The 14,885-nt window shown below is 41.8% G+C and overlaps 1 protein-coding gene across 33 annotated transcripts in view; it reads left to right on the top strand.

The window, feature by feature from the left end:
• Positions 1 to 14,166, top strand: part of CELF2 (CUGBP Elav-like family member 2) — an 867,789-nt gene extending 853,623 nt beyond the window's left edge. For 18 of the 33 annotated variants that reach the window (XM_063607625.1, XM_024930221.4, XM_063607624.1 and 15 more), the window contains 3 exons: positions 3,561 to 3,704; positions 6,605 to 6,776; positions 8,132 to 14,166. In XM_063607625.1, the coding sequence (XP_063463695.1) occupies positions 3,561 to 3,704; positions 6,605 to 6,732 (272 nt within the window). In that variant the 3' untranslated portion in view covers positions 6,733 to 6,776; positions 8,132 to 14,166. Of the gene's footprint in view, positions 1 to 3,560; positions 3,705 to 6,604 lie in introns of all 33 variants that reach the window. The other 15 variants (XM_055092397.1, XM_063607631.1, XM_063607632.1 and 12 more) reach the window with 1 other exon arrangement.
• The last annotated feature ends 719 nt before the right edge of the window (positions 14,167 to 14,885 follow it).

Raw genomic sequence — 14,885 nt, forward strand, 5'->3', positions numbered from 1 at the left:
TGAATGATAAAATCCATGGTTAGGATTGCCTTGGTCTTTGTTTAATTGGGGGTCTTCAGGGAAAGCAAGTAAGTGATCGATTGCCTTGCTTTTCTGCCAGTAAAGCAAAATAAACTCCAGGAAGTTAATGCTAAGAATAAATTAAAGCTAATTATGAAATGGTTCATGAGTAAGACCAAATAAGGATCACTGGTCATTCTTCCTTAATTGAAGCTCCCTTAGAGCAAAATCTGCTAAATGATATTTTTTTCTGACTTGTTTAAATATGGGATAAAAAGCTAGAATAGAGAAGCACTAAGGGAGATGTTTTGAAGTTTCTTTCCCTTCTCTTTTACCCTCACCCCATAGCTCCAAACTGCTTTGTCTGAAGTGGGTTTTAAGAGAACACAGCTTAAAAGATACTCATAGTTTTTTTTTTTTTTTAAAGGAAGGAAAAGGTTTTTTCTTTGTATAAGTAACATGGATATCACTTTTTAAATGAAAAATATATGAAAGTCTAAGTTACTTTTCATTATTTCAACTTTCTCTTTGACTATTATGGTAGGCTTTTGAAACATGCACAGGTGTTCAGACAACTGGTTCCCCAGGCTTGTGAAAGAGACCCTACATCATAAACATCACTTGTCTTCCCAAAGAAAGGCCTGTGTGTGTTCCTTTTCTCTGTGGTCTGAGTACCATGGTGACAAATGAGGGCAGAGAGCAGGGCCCTGTAGGACGATGATATCATCACACAGAGGCCAGAAGGCCAGTTCCCCACATGGTGGTCACCTCTCCACTACAGAGCAGGGCCTTCCAGTAAACTCTAGAGCAGTTTAGGGATGAAGTCTGGGCCCTGAAACAACATGTTTCGAAACAACATGTTTCTGAGGTTTCACCTGAGCCCACTGCCCTCAACTTACTCGCCTGGAGTTTTAGGGGTTACTGCTTAGTGCAGTAATTCCCCTTCTGAGATTAAGATAAAATTGCCCAAAATAACCATTGCCCATTCCTGATTTAAGAGTGCGGGTTTTCAGTAGCATGCTTTTGGGTTTTTGATTTGTTCAGTTTTTCTTTGGAATCATCTCCCACCTTGTCATAACTCTCTTCTGATCCCTTTCTCACCCAGTTAATATGTGCTCAAGAAATTTAAACCATCTTCTTATTAGTTTAAGTAAAACATAATTTTAAAAGCAAATGATGCCAGGCAGAGCAAAAATAATAATAATAATAATAATGAGTTCCAGATTTTCTACTCCACAGTTCAGTCCGAGGTTGCGAGACCTGGTGTGTTTTTTCCCCAGACAGGAAGTGAGCCTCTGATGGCCCGCCTCTGTCCATTACCTGCAGGAGGCGAGTCCCATGAGGAATGGGGACGGACTTTGTTCCTACAAACGTCCCCAGTTCTTTATGCCAGATCAAGTGCCCTGTGAGAGAGATAAAACATGAACACCCCAACAGCCAGGACCAGTAGTGAGTGTAACAGAGAATCTAACAAGTGACAGTAACGTGCACTGGGAGAAATCTGATGAAGGGGTGACTTGTGAACAGGTGTTTCCCATTTCTAGAGGAGAGAGATGACACACAGGTAGAATCCCATTTTTAAAAAAGGTATTTTTTCCTCTTCATCTTAGCTACCTTAGTTGCATACAAGGGAGGTTTTCCATATGAAATCTTTTTTTTTCATTTGAATATTAAAAACTCGGGGCATATACAAAACCAAACTGTTTCTTGGTGATGGAAAAATTGGGGGATCTATGTCAAGAGATGGTGCTGACATTTTTTTCTTGGGAATATCAGGAGCAAAAGGACAAAACCTACTTGTGTGCGTTTACTGGTCTCTCTGTTTCCTTGGTCTCTGTTGGGCATAGACAAATTCAGCATGAGCAACATTCTAGAAAGCTAGGATTACTCAGGCATACCCAGTCATCTGTCATGTGCTTTGAAACTGTATTTTCTCCCCGGCTTCAGGAGGTGAGATGTACTTCACAGTTCAAACTGGGGCCCAATAACTCTCATTTGTGCATTTGGATCTTTTGTGCAGTAGGAACATGAAAGCTGGTAGCACCAAATCTGACCATCAGACATACCACCCAGGATGTGCACACACAGCAGTGCTCAGAACATCCCTTTCCAGTGTTTTAGGTTTTGCATCTTTTCATGTTAAATTTTGATTCCCTTAAAACCAGAAAACATCTGGGGACCAAAGGCCCCCCTGCAATTGTGTCCCTTTAAAATAGACTCCTTCCCATGCCCTAGAATACGGATACATCCCAGGAAATTGGCAGCAATATGGAAAGTTACAGTAGTCATTAAGACACACTTTTAAATGAGAAAGGAAGAGTTCACTCTGTGGCTTCCATAGTTTGCCTCAAGAAGTTTTCTTTGTGAAAAGTCCCAATCATTAGGATACTTTCTTGTGATGTATTTTGTGGAGGCAGGGGAAGAAGCTTGGTTTGACATTTTTACAAAGTTCTTTTTATCCCCATTTTACTTTTCTTCATGCCACACAGACACCCTTCCCACATCTAGGGACCCCAGTGCAGCTATCCCCTGGGGTTGCCTAGTTGGGCAGGCAGGCCTGTTCCTCTCCTGTGAAGGCCAGTTGAGGATTCCTGACCCGCTGCAGAAGTCGCCTCACCAGTTCTGTGAGCGCCCCTCCTCGGAAGACTCCATGCCTGAACGCCCAAGAAACAGCCAGCCCTCATCTCCCTCAGCTCATATTTATGCCCTTTTGTGCCGCTTTTAACTTTCACATGGTGCTCATATGGGTGGGGGAGAGTCAGGAGAGGAAAAGCGAGGGCAGCTTAGGAGCACGCACCTCTCCAGCCAGCAGGGCCAAGATCTCCATCCTGCCCTTGCTGCCTGTGTTTACTGGGAAAGGATAGGTGGACGGGCAGAGCTTGGCTTCCTCGGTCTTTGCCCAGCTTCTACATCCACTGCACTCATCTCCAAGGCTAACGCCCAGGAGAGTCATTCCTCTCAAAGTCATGAGACTCAGGCTACCTTCTTTCCTTGCCTTGACTCACTGCCAGTCATTTCTAATAAAGATGATTATTAGACTGTGTGTTAAGAGATTTGGCAAATCAAAACTGGCTGGAAAACTAGGCAAATGATAGAGAAATCTGAGCAGCATTACTGCTACATCCATTATTGTCAATTGTTACAATTTTTTTAGAATGCACAGAGCACCCTTTTTTCCTTCTCACAGCCTGTCCGTACCTGAGAAAATATGGCCACCCAAGAAAAACCCATGCCAAGATTATCTGTCCCCATTCTGCCCACTGTCACCTTCAGCCCCATGAAGAGGTGACTGAAATGCATATGCCAAGGGGCAGTGGCACCTGTGACTCACAGAAGACTGTCAGTGGAAAGGAAGCCATTTGTAACCAGCATCTTTGGAAATCAGGAAAATCTGAAGGATGATTGCTTTCCTGAAAGGCACTCCAGCACTTGACATTTATCCATCTGTTTGTTTGTTCAACTAAATGCTTAGCCTACCTGTTGTTAAAGTATTCCTAAGAAGGGACTTTGGAAACTAAGACTCAAGGGATACCTTACTCTGACTTTTTTTTCCTCCTTAGGTCCAGAGGGGGCAAACCTCTTTATTTACCACCTTCCACAGGAATTTGGAGACCAGGACATTCTGCAGATGTTCATGCCTTTTGGAAATGTTATCTCTGCTAAAGTCTTCATTGACAAACAGACCAATCTGAGCAAGTGCTTTGGTATGCAAAAGAAACTAAGCTAGTATCTTGCAGTAGGTTCCCAAGTGAAGAGTCGTGGGAAGGAAAATGTGAGACAGTTTCAGCCAGGATAGGGCCTTCCCCACATTGTGTTGGGCTCTGATTTTCTGGATCCTTGTAAGCAGATTTGGGCAAAGAAAGGAAGGCTCTGGGAAATTAAAGTCAATGCCCATACATTAGGTAATCTTCTATACTACACTATTAAGGAATCTAACCACAATTTAGCTAATCTTTCCCACTAATTCCTTAGCCCTCCAGGTTTAGTACAATTCAGACACCGTGGTTGTGGGCAACACCATATTGGGGGCTTATTGGCCTTGACATACACGCACACAAAGACACTTTCACAGACAGACACCCATTCATCAGCACCAACACATCCATGTGTTCAGGCTGCTTGCGTGATCGCAGCTCCACGTGCCCGGGATGAGCAGTTGACAGATCTCAAGGTTACATAGCACGCTGCATGATGGGATCTGAAGGGCCACCATCGGGGAGTGGGAATGAATGCGGAGTCCAGGGGCGTGCAGCTGTTATCAGAGCCTCAGCTGCCATGCCCCCTTTCCTCAAGCAGCCTGGACTCTGCCTCTTGTGGGTGTTTTTCGCTCCCTTAGGGAGGAAGGGATGCTCACAGAATGGACTGATGTTTTACACCAGGACAGTAGCATTCATTAAATATATTCCTTGTTTCATTTTTCAAACCCTATTGGCCCCCAAAGCAGTTTACAGGCCAGGATGTTCAGAGTATATATTACTTGGCAAGCTCAGGGCCCAGTTTGAGTTAGAATATTTGCTTTAATCACTCCTGCAATTTAATTGTGCTATAAAGGAAAGTAGCAAAGGGAGGGTGGTTCTCAAACTTAACTCTGGCTGGTAATGAGTAATCAGGCCAAAGAGAATGTTTTGGCTTCTAAAACTCTAATCCTAAGGTCTAATTTGTGCTATCACCCAGGAAGGTCTGAAGGCATGGTTAAAGGACTCCGCATGTCAGCCACTTACAGTCACCACGTTACCCTAGCAGCAAGGCTGTCAGTCAGGACCCATTCGGCGGCTGCTGTGGCAACTGTATAAACCCCTGTGACAGTTCAGTAGAGAGGGATATGCAAATTAAATCATTATGGGGCGGGGGGTGTGTGTGTGTTTGAGCAGGAGCCTACTTTAGGGAGGCTTCCCTACATGATTTACAAGGCTTTGAGGCTGACTTTTGTGTTTTTCATAGCCAAACAATATTCTAGATTTGGAAGGGAATTCTGCTTCATGATTTGATTTGAGAAAATATTTACTTCCTTGAAAACAGATTGTTTATCAGCCTACAGCCTCCTTAACCATGTGCTCATACTGATGTAAACTATAGCTGTTAGTGTCAGCAGACAATTCTTGAGCATGATGGACTGGTTTCCATTTTTGTGGAACGCTATAGCACCCAGTTTGCTTGGTGAGCCAGCCGCATTTCTTAGGGCTGCCAGTCATAAGGTAGTGCCCCGTTCCTTCCTAGCTCTTAGCCAGGTTTTGTTATCCATCTCACCTTTGTCCATTTCCATTCTGTAACTATCTTGCTGTTCCTTGATAAAGACCCAGAGGGAAAGGAAAGTCAGAGCAAAAATCTTGGATCCCAGATCACATTTATTGGGAATGAGACTTAATAAAAATGTAAACATCCACTTCTTTGCAATCCAGCCTACCTCTGAAAAGCTGCCCAGCGTTATGCCGCATGCCCATTTTTATCAGCCGAGAACTGGGCAGAAAAGTCATGTCCTCTTCTTCCTCCTCTAGTTTGTAAAGGAATTTTCTCTTTAGCTTTAATAGCAGATGGATAGAGGTGCTTAGTATAGAACCTTCCGAACAGCTGACGTTTAGACCTAAATGTAAATCAGGACAATAGCTTCCTGTCACCACTCGGATCAGCACCCTTTACAGCCTTGCTGTACCTCTGCTGCTGCCTCCCCCAGTGCTGGAACAGACTCTGGGACCGAGATCCTCTTGTCACTGGGTCTTTGCAGTTCTTTTTCAAAAGCACGCCTTCCCTGCTGTTTATGGTGGAGGTGGTTGCTGCAGAGTAAGAGATGGGGAATTCTCTTCAGATGATTAAGTTCTAAGCCGTTGACTATGTATCCCCCAGACTTTGGGAGATGCCAGGGAGCAATTTCCTTTCTGCTGAATTTACTGGAGCTTTGGAAATGGAAAGTGAGATAAGGAGAAAGGCCCAGCACTTCCCTAGTCTCCTTGGTATTAACTCCAAATGGGTAAAAATCAAGTATGAGTGAGTTATTCTAGAGTTTATTCGCTAATTGACCCATCCTCCAGCTAAACAGGTGTAGGCTCTGTGTGACAGACGATGGAGAGCTCGAATGACAGGCTGGGGCTTGGCAGTATCTGCTGTTCTCCAGCCCTTCCCTTCCCGAGCCTGCCTGTTGGCCTCACCTGGCTGGGACACGTGAGCCCCTAGGGGCCCCCACAGCCCTGAAATATTTACACCACTGCTTGTATGAGTAGCATGTATGGACCTGGGGTTCTTTTGGAGAGATACTAAAGGACTTGAAACACAATGACTTGAGCGAGTTCAGTAAGTGGAACTGAATTCAGCCAAACAATTGAGTCTGAGGTTTCAGTGTTGTGGGGAGGGGTGTGTGCTCCATGATGCCACATTTCCAGTCCAGCCAGCTGCTCCACAGCTGCTCAGTGGGCACGCCCCATCATCCACTCACGGTGGACTCACGATCTCCACTCACGGTGGACTCACGATCAGTTCCGCAGAGCTGTGCTGGGCCCGTGGGGCTGGCGCCTCACGCTGGCTCTTCAGCCTTCCCCAGAGCTCCAGCCCCCTTTTCTGTTTTCTGCTGGGCTTCCTCTCCAGGCTGACTCCCTCTCTCGGTATTTTCCAGGTTTTGTTAGCTACGACAATCCAGTCTCTGCACAAGCTGCTATCCAAGCTATGAATGGCTTTCAGATCGGCATGAAACGCTTGAAGGTGCAGCTGAAGCGTTCCAAAAACGACAGCAAACCTTACTGATCCTAACCCCAGAGGCTCCCTGCTCTCATTTTAGCTTTCTTAGGGTAAGTCCCACGAGCCAGCCTGTCTCAACAGGGAAGGCAGAGGAGGACCACATTGCCAACTTTTACCAAGAGAGACGGTTATTTTTACAATAAGGCCTCCATGTCCCCACCCACTTCCCCTACCCAGTTTGCCATAATTAAAACTTGGGCTACTTTGTTTCTATTGAGTAATTCCTCCTCCAGTTGTGCCACTGTATTCTCCTTTGTTTTGCGATTTGAATCTCCTTTTACCTTTTTTTTTTTTTTTCATTTTTGCTTTTTTTTAAAGAGAAGCATATACACAAATAAATGGCATCTTGAGAATTTAAAAGGCAAACAAACAAACGCTAATGTGCAATTCTAACTCTGAAACCACTGGTGCCCCGAGAGCACTGCCTGGAGAATTCACCCCTCCTTGCCCGGCGCCCGCCCCCGGAGGGAGGGCCCGGTGCTTAGAGGTTAACTTGGTGGCCTAGGAGAGGGAGAAGCCAGGAGAAGCACTTACTCCAACCACACGTCTTTCCACTACATCGGCTTGTTTTACTAAGTAGGATTTTATTTTAGGGTTCAAAGAAACATGACATTTATTGGTCAAATTATTACACTGGTTGTCTATTTTGTTATTGTTTTATTTTAGTTTTTAGAAAGGATTAATGTACAAAAAGATTTAGAGATCTGTTTCTTAAAGCTACAGGGTTTAAAAAATAAAAATGAGTGAAAATACTTGATGTTTCTTGAAAGATAAATTTAATAATAATAAATAAATACGTAAATACATAAATAAAAAAGAAAGCCACAGGCCTGTAAATTTTATTTGTAAAAAAGCATTTCTATTTTTATACAAAATTTTTACTGCCTCAGAAATAATGGAAGTTATTTATTGCCTATTGTTAACTTATTGGGTACCTAAAGAGCAGTTCTCTGTCTAGCTAGAACCTTCTGAAGTAGTCTCTAGAGGAATTGTTCTAGGAATGGGCTTTTTTTCACCGTTGAACCCTAGACCTGAAGTTCATGCTTTATCCTCTCGTTGTTTGTATCTGTCTGATTATTTTGTTTGTAACTTCCATTATCTAGTTTACAGTTCAGTCGTCTGACTTTCCCCGTATGTCACATTTGTTGAAACTGGACCTTCTCCCCCTGTCCCTCACCCCAAAACACCCGGAATCCATCCCCTTTCGCTCTCTCCAGATGGATTCTCTTGGGGTTTCATTGTGCTGTGGATAAAGAGTGTAAGAAATGCAAATTATGTGAATGGCTCGGAGACTCCCTAATGACCTAAGATTTGCATTAGTTTTTCTCCTGCACCCTTAAAAGTGATTTTGTTGCTGCTGCATAGATTCTGTGTAACTTTTTACTCTTCCTTGTTTTTTCCCTAGACATCTTCATGCCCGTTAGTTCATCGTTTGCCTAGCATGTCCCTGTGGCGTCTCAAAAAAAAGTTTCATCGTCCCGTCATTGTTTCTGATGTCTTTCTGACCTCACATCATATTTGGTTCTCCTACTGACCTTTGATCTAGTTTGACCTTTGAAATTTGCATGTGACCTCATCTAGCTATGAATTCTGGGAAGTCAATGTGAAAAACATTGCTGCATTCATGCAAGACTGAAATTTATTATTAGACAAATTCATTATAGAAAAAACCTGTGGCAAAAACGTTTCTTTCTTATTTTTTTTCTTTTCCTAAAACAGACTTGAAAGTATTATACAGGGATTGGCATTCTTCCCGGTCACTGGTAACAATAGCAATATGTGTCCAGGGACACAGAATGTTGGTTTCTAACAGACTACTTCCAAAAACAGTTTAAGAAAAAAACTGTCTGATTTTAAGTCTCTAGAGGTCTGTAATAGTTTTTACATTTTTCAGGCAGTGTAAAGTTTTTTGATAAGGCCATTTTAGGTGGCTCACTTTCTCATTAAGATATATATATAGAACCACTTTTTGTAGATTAGTATAAGAAAAATATTTACCCTGTTTTGGGGCAAATGCTACCTATTTGTGTCACCTTTTGCTGAACTCACAGTTAGACAATCCATGGTTTAATGCACATGAAATTACCTATATTTTATACTGTTTCAATGTACAGGAGAAAGGTTACTGTAAACTGTGTTATGTTGGTGCTTCTGTGAATTAAGTTGTGGTTTCATCATGAGTCTTAATGTTCTTTGTTGATAAGACAAGTTTAGAATTGGTTTACTTAATACAAAAAAAAAAAGAATTTCAAAAAAAAAGTTGTTTGCTTAAAAAAAATTTCATGTGAGGGAAAAAAAAAACCTATTCCAGAATAAGTTTTGTGTTGGCTTGTGAAGCATTGATGTCATTTTTTTTAATTGTGGACTATTTAGATGTGTTTGTGTTCAGCAAAATGTGATCTGTTTTTTTCTTTTAAAGAAAAAAAGTGAAAATATATAGTGCCAAATTCCAAAGGTACTTCCTTCCTAGAGCTTCAGTGTGTTTCTTGTGAGAAGTAATTTGATAACATGGGTATTTTATTATGTGTTTTGTATAAATCCCTAATATTTAAAAAAAAACAAAACAAAAAAAGGTTACAAAGTTTGTTAACTTGCTATCCTGTGGTCTTGTTGCCTGAAATTGTTATTGTTTGTTATTTCTCTCTGATGTTTTTTGTAAGACATTGTATAAGTGCCCATGTCCCACTTTTTTAACCACTCCGCACATCAGTGCTGTGAAGGCAACCTCACCATGTATTTTCTTCATAATCTATGGAAACCTCTAAGGTGAGAAAGTTTTGAACTTTTAACCCTTTCTACCCAGAGCTATCTGGAATGTTGATGACTTTTTATACTGTCATGATTTGAGTTTTTTTGGGGGTGTTTCCAATTTGGATTTTTTTCCCTGCATCTATCCTCTAAGTTGTTTCGGTTTGACTACTTTGTTCTTTGGTTAAGATCCAAAAGAAAACAGAAAACAATTCCATGAGGCCAATCTAAAGGGAAAAAATCCTACACTACTTTTGATTATTTCTCATTTTTGGGAAAAGAATTCCTAATGTGCTACTAGAATTCCTTCTTCAGTTTTAACGAGTAATTGGATAAACCCTGAGGGAAAACGGAGGTAGATTCAGCACCTAACAATCCTGTATGCTTTTGAGATCACGTTTAGTGCTATGTCCTAGTCTAGAATATTTTCATATACCTTGCAGTAAAACGACTTTGTGGCAGGACAGTCTCTTGAGGGGTTTTGTTTCTGTTTCTTAAATACTCCTAAATAATATTTCTAATCAATCAGCCATTATGCTGGGGCATCTCCGATCCCAGTAGGTACCTCTGAATATACCAGGTGTCTGGAGTTAGAAGCCCATAGCCCTTTCCCAGCCTTTTTGGTTTTTTTAATTGAACACATTTCATCTAAGTAAAGCTCAGTTCTTTATCACAATTTACTGACCAAATACCTAGCACCAGTTCCTGCTGCCACTTTTTAAAGTGCCATATGACTTTCTACGAACAGGTACCTTGCTGTCTTGACAAATCCTAATGTCACGCCTACAGCCCCAACACAAGCTCCAGTCTTCCTCTTCGGCATGCCCTGGAAGCTTCTTGGCCTCAGCTCCCCTTCCCCGCTCAGCACCCTGTTAGGATCAGTGTGTGTGGATGGGATAGCCCTGGGATGGAAAGGACTAGCCTCTACTGATGCAAAAAAACAAAAAGCAACACAAACGTTTCCTTCTTATAGCACATGCACTTACTTACAATGACATGATTTGTATTATCCTCACATGTGTTTACTACTGCTGGGGCCTTCCTTCATCCTCTGAGGGCTATTTTGTACTTCCTGCAGCAATCAGCTTAATAACAACACTTATTGCACCTGTCTCTCTCTCAGAACACGGTGTGTCTTGACACATACCACGTACGTGGAAACACAAGAGCCCACCACTTGAATTTCTAAGACCATTTCATTCTGAAACTTCTCATCAATTACCTAAATCTCAACGAAAAACAATTTACTGAAGCCGACTCCCCTCCCCATCTCCCTCTCAACCCATCAACCCACCTGCATGCATCTCCCCCAGAGGAAACACTGAGGGTAGGGGACAGGAGGCTCAGGACGCACCCTCTGAATCGAGTGTTTCTTCTTCACAAGTCACCAAGAGAGGACATGAGGGGGAAAGTCCTTTTTTGCCCTTCTCCAAAAAATAACCTTCCACAGAGACAAACTGTCCTTCTATCCACTTTTATCTTTTAATATCAAAAGGAAAAAGCTGCAAGGGTGCAAAGGGCCTGTGCCAGAAGAAAACACACACAGGGAAACCGCTTTTTTTAATCAATTGTAGAGAATAGTCATTTTTAATCTAAATTAGAGAATTGTGATACAATGGCAGTCCTCAAAGGCGTAACGAGTTCATCTTTCTTTCACCATAGGGGTTATAGTTGGCTTGTGCTACTCTGGAATCATTTTACTGTTTGTTTTTATTATCTTAAGTGCTAATTTAAAAAAAATAAAATTTTAAAAAAACCTGTAGTTTCATTACCTTTTTGAATAATGTCATACAAAAAATGTATTTGTTTTTTTTGTGCTGTGAGAATTGATGTTTGTAGATTAATAATCATTTTGTTTAGAATTACAAAATAGTTTTTAAATATTGTCTGAGAAAAGCCAAAGTTAATGCAACCTAGTGGAAACTGTAAGACCATTTGAGTATTGTTTGTTTTATTGATGCATTTGGATTTTGTTGTTTGATGGAATTTGAGCCAAAAAAAAAAATACGCAGGCTTTCCTATTTCTACAACTGATTGTACTTATGCATTTTGTACCAGTGGAACTTTTTATACTGGAGATTAAAAAAAAAAAATGGAAATTTTTGTGGCTTGCTCTGGTGGGCCCCTGACAATGACTGATTTCAAGTTTGATTTCGGGTTGATTGATAGAAAGTTGCTTTTCTTTTGAGAATTAAAAACTTTGGCTTGATTTCTTTTTTCCCTTTGCTTATATCTAGCATTAGAATTTTGTCTTAAAATAACAGCGGTAAGTTTCACTTTTTATTCTGTATTGTGCAGTTACACAATAAGGTAATTAGATTTAGAAGTACTCAGTCACTTTAAGTGGATAAATGTATTAGTTAAAACTTTAGGGTTTGCTTTTTTGCTGTTTAGATCAAAGTTTTTTCTGATTCTTCTGTCCTCATTGTGAACATAACCGTGTAGTTGAAACAGTCAAACTTATTTTTGTAATGTATGTTATTGTGTGATGCAGTTTTTTGCTTCTGTCTCCAATATTAAACCATTTTCCTAATACTTGTTTCTCTCTCTGCGTGTTGTATTGTTGGTAGTCATTATATGTTGGTGATACATCTGCACACCTCACTGTTTCACGTATCTGTTTTTTTCTCTATGTTGTGTAAAAAGATACAGTCGATTCCACTTAAGTGAATATCTGATTTGGGAAAGAGGAAACTGCACACCAGCCACCTTTGATTTATGTACAACCGCCCACTTGAACTCCTGCTTCCAAGATTTATACACTTTTTTCCTACGGTTCACCTCAGTAACTGCCTTTGGGGTTGGATTTGCCAAGGTGTTTTACGGTCTTTTGACCACACAGGTTAATTTCCTCTTCTCTCCCCTCCCTCATGAGTCTATCCACGCAGTTCTTAACATACATTCCAAACTGCTGCGGGGTTTCCTCTCCACACCCACGAGGCCAAACCCGCATCATTACAGTCCAACTCTTCTTAGACACTAATCACTTTCTAAAAGAAGTGAGTTCTCCAGGGAAGAAAAATCAACTTAGCCGGTGAAAAGGGTTCAACTTAAGTCTATTATTTGTTGCCCTCAATCAAAAGATATGTATAGAAAAGTCATTTAAATTATTTATTTCTACAAGCTAATTGAATCCAGGAGCAGCTTTAATTATTAACACTAACGGAAGAGAAAAGAAGTATTTCCAAGGGCTCAAATGGAAGCTGTACTCAGTCCGGTGGAGGCAGGGGGAGGTAAAGTTTCTCACACTCAAGTCGTCTTCATAGTTTACTGTCCTTTCCCAAACAAAAGCTAATAACGCCATATGCATCCACACACTCCCTCCTGGATGAACCTAAGTCTCGTCCCCACTGTCACCCCAAGGCCAGTTATCAAAAACCGTTCCTTCTCTGCCCTCAAAGACTGAAGCCGCAGGCCCTGTTCTGCCTCTGCTCAGGAATCTGATTGCTCTTAAAGTGCTCTTACAAGATTCCGTCGATGTTTGCTCCCTCTGTCTTATCTCTCCTTCCAGTATTTTCAGACGCACAAGCTCTGACTCAGGCCACCCAGCACCTGGCAGCCTTCCTCTGCGTGCCAGTGAAATCTCTCCCAGTAGGTGCTCAGGCTCTTCACCCTCTCGTTGCAGCAGCCCCTCTGGCCCGAGATTGTATTTTCTAGTCTGCTCAAGAACAGAGGGGCCTGGCGAGGTGGAGGAAGGGAGGCTCCCTCCCCGGGGCTGGCCGCCTCAGTGATGGTGATGCCACCAGCTCCAGCCTGCACGGATGGAGCTCACTTCTACCATCACTTCTGCTTTCAGTCTCCTCATAGCCTTCGGCAGTCTCCTCTGAAAACACACTGCCTACGTTAGTGGGAAAGGATGGCTAAGGGTGTGATTTCTTTTTATTAGGGAGGTGGGAGGGGGATGTTGGGAGGCATGGGGGGTGATTAAATTATCATTTCCAAGGTGCAAGTGTTTATTTTTCAAATCTATAAGTACATAGTTCCACCATTTTGGCACAAGACAAAATACTCATGCTAAGCAAAGGAAGAGAAAGACAAAGCCAGTTTTTGTTGCTTTTCTAAAGCAACAAATAATTCTCCAAAGAAGGGGATGAAAATGCTAGTTCCTTTAAGCACTTACTGACTGTAAAGTTGGTCCCTGCTTAAATTCATACCCATAGTTTTGAGTCGGTATGACATCACTGCAGTGTGAGCAAGGTGAATCCGTGTGCCATGCATGGACCACCTTGGGATACCGCAGCACCATCAACATCCGCCTTGCTGATGGAAGCCACACACGCTGCCCAGCCCACAGCAGTCGCACGCAGCCGATGGGCTCGGACTCTTAGCTGGCAGGCTAGGACACACAGTGAACATTAATGTACTGTGAATCGTTCCTGATAAGTGAATAAAACATTGTGACCAAACAATCAGCTTATTCACTTATCAGGAATCGACTGTTCTGCTAATTTGCTGTTGTTGTTTTTCATCTCTGTTGTAGTTCACTATTTTTGCTGTGTTCTGTTTTCTCCTCTCATGCTTGGGCAAATCACTGGGAATATTATCTTCATGTGACCATGAAACGTTTCTATTGAGTGAAAATGATATCTTAACAAAATCTATGCACTTGCTATCAGGAACACAATACTGGATGTGTCTTATATATATTGAACTATATAGTACTCGATTTCTTAAATAAAGCTTAAGAAAGGACTCTGTTGTGTGTAAAGTTAATGTGATTATTTTTCAAAGCAGTGTTTCTAAGGGGTATTTTTGTTCTTTTAAGTCTTGAGTGATACAGGATATTTTTCATTAAAATTATATCACTGGCTTTATGACTTAATATTCAATAAATTGACTTTGGAAACAAAAGTTCTCCGGAGTGCATTTTAGCCAAGAGACCTCTGGAAATCCATCCCCTGCCTCGTGACCACGGCCAGTCTCTATCCGCACACTGTGGGTGGCAGAACAGAGCAGTCCCTTCATGGCCAAAAAGCCCACTAGGAAGCACCCAGAGTCTGCCCCAACCTAGAAAACCCAACTGTCTTTCTGGATGTGATCTCTTTAGGCCCAGAAGAAAGGGGACCAAAGAGAAAGGCAGATCCAGGAATAATGCTGGTTTGTGTCAATACTTTGCCAGAATGATGTGACATTGAAAGCATGCCCTGCTGGAGAACAATAGCCGCCCTATTCAGGAAGGCAGAATGAGAGTCAGCAAGAGAAGGCATTTGATCATGCAGGATGAGAAGGGTAATGTTTCAAAGCAGTGTGTGAGAGAGAGACATCCTATAACAGTTGCAGCGCTTAAACGGGAGGCCTGCTGCTTGGCCCTTTGAAGGAATATTTTTGAAATTTTTCCTACAGGCCGTAAGTTTGAACAGAATGGCATTTTCTGTTGGATTCCTTTTTTGCTTCAGGGTTTTATGTTGGAT

This window comes from Pan paniscus, chromosome 8 (genome assembly GCF_029289425.2).
Source record: "Pan paniscus chromosome 8, NHGRI_mPanPan1-v2.0_pri, whole genome shotgun sequence".
Lineage (NCBI taxonomy): Eukaryota > Metazoa > Chordata > Mammalia > Primates > Hominidae > Pan > Pan paniscus.